The sequence below is a fragment of the Myotis brandtii genome, unplaced genomic scaffold (genome assembly GCF_000412655.1).
Source record: "Myotis brandtii unplaced genomic scaffold, ASM41265v1 scaffold439, whole genome shotgun sequence".
Taxonomy (NCBI): domain Eukaryota; kingdom Metazoa; phylum Chordata; class Mammalia; order Chiroptera; family Vespertilionidae; genus Myotis; species Myotis brandtii.
In genome coordinates, this window is record NW_005366783.1 from 448727 (window position 1) to 453077 (window position 4351).

A 4351-nucleotide genomic window follows, 5' to 3' on the forward strand; every position below is an offset into this window, starting at 1 on the left:
TTAAATTATTTTTTAAAAATATATATTTTTATTGATTTCAGAGAGGAAGGTAGAGGGAGAGATAGAAACATCCATGATGACAGAGAATCATTGATTGGCCGCCTCCTGCACGACCCCCCCACTGGGGATGGAGCCCGCAACCCGGGCATGTGGCCCTAGACAGGAATCGAACCCAGGACCTTTCAGTCCGCAGGCTGACGCTCTATCCACTGAGCCAGACCAGCTAGGGCACAGACGCTGCTGTTCCCAGAACCAAGCAAATCAAACACCAGTATTTCCAAGTGTCCTGCATTCCCCCGTGCGCACCCCACTCAGCAAGGGGGGCCCCAAATCTAGCTGGGGGTGGCGCCAGCTCAGGAGGCCTGGGGTGACAATAAGAGAGAGGCCTTGTCCCGCCCGTTTACAGTCAGGTTCGGTTTCCGACTACATTCCTAATCTCCTTTACAGCCCTAGGGCCCGGTGACTGCAATGCCTCGGGGGCAGGCGGGGTGGACAGACCGCCTGGGAGGCCCAGGTGTGCCCAGCTGGGGGCTCAGCCTCCTGCTCAGAACGGCCACCCCAAGTCCTCAGTGGCCTGTGGGGTCCTGGCGGGATAGTGAGGGCCCAGCGCGGGGGGCAGGGGAGAGCAGGGGGTCGCCCACGCCCGCCCGTGTGACCCGCCTCTCATCTGCCCGCAGGTGGTGGAGGACTGGAAGTACGTAGCCATGGTGGTCGACCGGCTGTTCCTGTGGGTGTTCGTGGTCGTGTGCGTGCTGGGCACTGTGGGGCTCTTCCTGCCCGCCCTCTTCCAGAACCACACGCCCGCGGGGGGGCCCTAGGCTGCCCTGCATGTCCCAGGCCCCCGCCCCCGCCCCCGCCCAGTGAGATGATGGGAGCGGCCCAGTGGGCAGTCTGCTGTTTCCTTCAGGGTGAGAGCCACTGGGCCCCGGAAAGGAATATGACACCATCACCTGTCAACCCGTCAACCAGCCACAGCCACAGCGTGGGAGGGGCGAGGACTGAGGCCTGCGCTGGCCTCTCTGAAGGCCGAGCTGGGACCCAGGAAAGCCCGGCCGGAGGGGCTTGGGGAGGTTGGGTTCTGGCCAGTCTTCCCTGCATCGGGACAAGGACGGGCACCGTAGCAGCACCTACTATGTGCCAGCCATCTTACACCTACTATGTGCCAGTCACCTTACCTCGCACCCTCCCTGCCCCAGTCTTCCTCCACTCCCCCTGGTTCCCCAGGCCCACTGGCCCTCTCTGTCCCTCACACACCAGGATCCTTCCCAGCTCTGAGCCTGTCTGTGCCTTCACAGGACCTTCGACCCAAACCCTCCCGCCCCCAGGGCCTCCCAGGCTCTGCCCCGGCTGCATCCTCCCCGAGGGGTCTTGCCCGGTCCCCCACTTCGCAGCCTTCTCCCCCGGGGCCACGGTACCCGCCACCTTCCTCGAGTGTCCCTCAGCTCCTGGGGTTCTTATCTGCGGGCGTGTGCATGGTCCACGTCCGCCCGCTAGAGGGGCAGCTTCGTGACAGCAGAGACCTGGCACCTTCGTGTTCGTGGCGGAATCCCTGGGGCCCGGGACGGGGCTTGGCACAATAAACGCGTGTTGAATGAATGAATGAAAGGCTCCTGTTCCTCCTTCAGGCGCCCCCGGTTCCCACATGGAAGCCTGGCCCTCTCCTCCCTCACCCTCCCCAGCCCAGGTCCCTCCGCGCTCTATCATCGCCGGGTGCAGCTGTCTCCCTCACATGCTCATGGCCCCCCATATCTTTTCCCAGGACCTGATGCACAGTAGGCGCTCAAGATATTTGTAGAAGGAAAGATACCTTTTTGTAAATTCTATTTTTTTAAAATGATACAGTTCTAGCCCAGCCGGTGTGGCTCCGTGGTCGACCTCTGAACCAGGAGGTCACGGTTCAATTCCCAGTCAGGGCACAGGCTCGGGTTACGGGCTCCATCCCCAGTCGGCGGCGTGCAGGAGACGGCTGATCCATGATTCTCTCACATCATTGATGTTTCCGTCTCTCTCTCCCTCTCTCTTCCTCCCTGAATTAAAAAATGAAAATGACAGTTTTAGACACACACAAAAATCTCCTGTTGGCCAGGAAAAGTACATTTTTGACATGTGTCTAGGTTCGTGTAATCAGAATACATGAGACCCATTATAAAAACTAGAGGCCTGGTGCACGAATTCGTGCACCAGTGGGGTCCCTCGGCCTGGCCTGCGGGATTGGGCCAAAACCAGCTCTCTGACATCCCCCGAAGGGCCCCAGATTGCAAGAGGGCGCAGGCCTGGCCGAGGGACCCCCCTGGTGCACAATTTGGGCCGGGGAGGGAGAGGGACGGCTCCAGGGCGAGTTCGGCCCATCTCGCTCCGTCCTGATCAGCCAGACCCCAGCAGCAAGCTAACCTACGGGTCAGAGCGTCTGCCCCCTGGTGGTCGGTGCACGTCATAGCAAGCGGTTGAGCGGCCTTAGCATATCATTAGCATATTACGCTTTGATTGGTTGACAGACGACCGGACACTTAGCATATTAGGCTTTTATTATATAGGACTAGAGGCTCAGTGCACAAAATCCGTGCACTGGGAGGGAGGGGTCCCCTCAGCCCAGCCTGCACCCTGTCCAATCCGGGACCCCTCAGGAGATGTCCGACTGTCGGTTTAGGCCCGATCCTGGCCTAAACCGTCAGTCGGACATCCCTCTCACAATCCGGGACCACTGGCTCCTAACTGCTCACCTGCCTGCCTGCCTGATTGCCCCTAACTGCCCCTCCCGCTGGCCTGGTCACCCCACGCAGCCTGCTGCTCAGTCGTTTGGTCACCCCTCACTGACACCCCTGCAGGGCTGGTCGCCCTTCACTGATCCCCCCTGCCAGCCTGGTCGCCCCACGCAGCCTGTTCAGCCGTCCGTTCGGTTGCGATGGTCACTTAGGCTTTTATATATATAGATAACTCCTCTGTGCTATCGCTGTGGTCCTGCCTCCCTCCACCCCAGCCCCCACAGCCACCCATCATTCCCAATCACTCGGTCTAGTCTAGCCAGGAACGCCATTCACACACATCGCACTGTACGGGACCTCCGCTCGCTCACAAGATGCCTTTGAGACTCGGATCCAAGTCCCTGAGGCCACCGACCGTGTGTTCCCTGGTCACGTGGATGTTGAACACATTTAGGCTGTGACCAGTTTGGGGCAACTGTGCACAGAGCTGCTCCGTGAACAGAAGTTTTCATTTCTCCAGACCAGTGGTTCTCAACCTTCCTAAGGCCGCGACCCTTTAATACAGTTCCTCGTGTTGTGGTGACCCCCAACCATAAAATTATTTTCGTTGCTACTTCATCACTGTCATGTTACTACTGTTATGAATCATCATGTAAATATCTGACATGCAGGATGGATTTTCATTGTTACAAATGGAACATAATGAAAGCATAGTGATCAATCACAAAAACAATATGTAATTATAGATGTGTTTTCCGATGGTCTTAGGCGACCCCTGTGAAAGGGTCGTTCGACCCCCAAAGGGGTCGCGACCCACAGGTTGAGAACCGCTGCTCCAGATGAAGACTCAGGAGCAGGGGTTCGAGGGGGAGTGTTCCTGTAACTGAGGTGAGACCGTCACCCTGCTCGCAGGAGGGGCTGTGCCGTCTTGCACTCCCACCGGCCAAGTAGGAGGCCCCGTTGCCGTGTCCTCGCCGGCACTTGGGACTGGCTGTGCTTCTGCTTTAGCCAGCACCGCGCCTGTGAGGGCGAACCTCAGCCTGGTTTCAGTTTGCTTTTCTCTCCTGGCTACTGACGTGGAACATCTTTTTCATGTGATTTTTTCTTTTCCTTCTGACTATCCTCTTTGGTGGAGTATCTGTTTGAGTGTTTTGCTCATTTAATTATTTTTTTAAATACATTTTTGTTGATGTCAGAGAGGAAGGGAGGAGAGAGAGAGGCAGAGAGAGGGAAACATTGATCAGTTGCCTCCTGCACGCCCCCTACTGGGGATGGAGCCCGCAACCCGGGCCTGTGCCCCGCCCGGGAATCGAACCTTGTTCCTCGGTCCGTGCTCAACCAATGAGCAACACCGGCCGGGTGTACATATTTTTGTTTCTTCCGTCTCACTTCCTATGAGCAGGCATTTCAAACGTTCTCAACCGCATAGCGAACCTCCAGGAACCCCTGGCGGAGCCGACACCACCCGGCTCCCCACGAACCCGACCTCGGCTGCCTCCGCTCCCCCGCCTCCCGCCTCCCGCGCGCACGGATCCCCAAAACCAAGCGGCCGGATCGCACCTCCAATGCCCAACACTGACTTCATGGCGCCAAGACCCCGCGGCCTCCTTCCGAGGTGCGTGAGGGGCCCTGGGGGGGGGGCGGGAGGC

General features: G+C 58.4%; 2 protein-coding genes across 2 annotated transcripts in view; both read left to right on the forward strand.

Annotated features, from left to right (window-relative positions):
* Positions 1–1581, forward strand: part of CHRNB4 (cholinergic receptor, nicotinic, beta 4 (neuronal)) — a gene marked incomplete at its 5' end in the record, with an annotated part of 7225 nt that extends 5644 nt beyond the window's left edge. The window contains 2 exon segments of the mRNA XM_005874446.2: positions 484–595; positions 678–1581. Coding sequence (XP_005874508.1) covers positions 484–595; positions 678–818 — 253 coding nt within the window.
* The window catches only part of CHRNA3 (cholinergic receptor, nicotinic, alpha 3 (neuronal)), an 18195-nt gene continuing 15316 nt past the window's right edge, over positions 1473–4351 (forward strand). The window contains exon 1 of the mRNA XM_014546253.1: positions 1473–1533. Within this exon, the coding sequence (XP_014401739.1) occupies positions 1473–1533 (61 nt within the window). The remainder of the gene's footprint in view (positions 1534–4351) is intronic.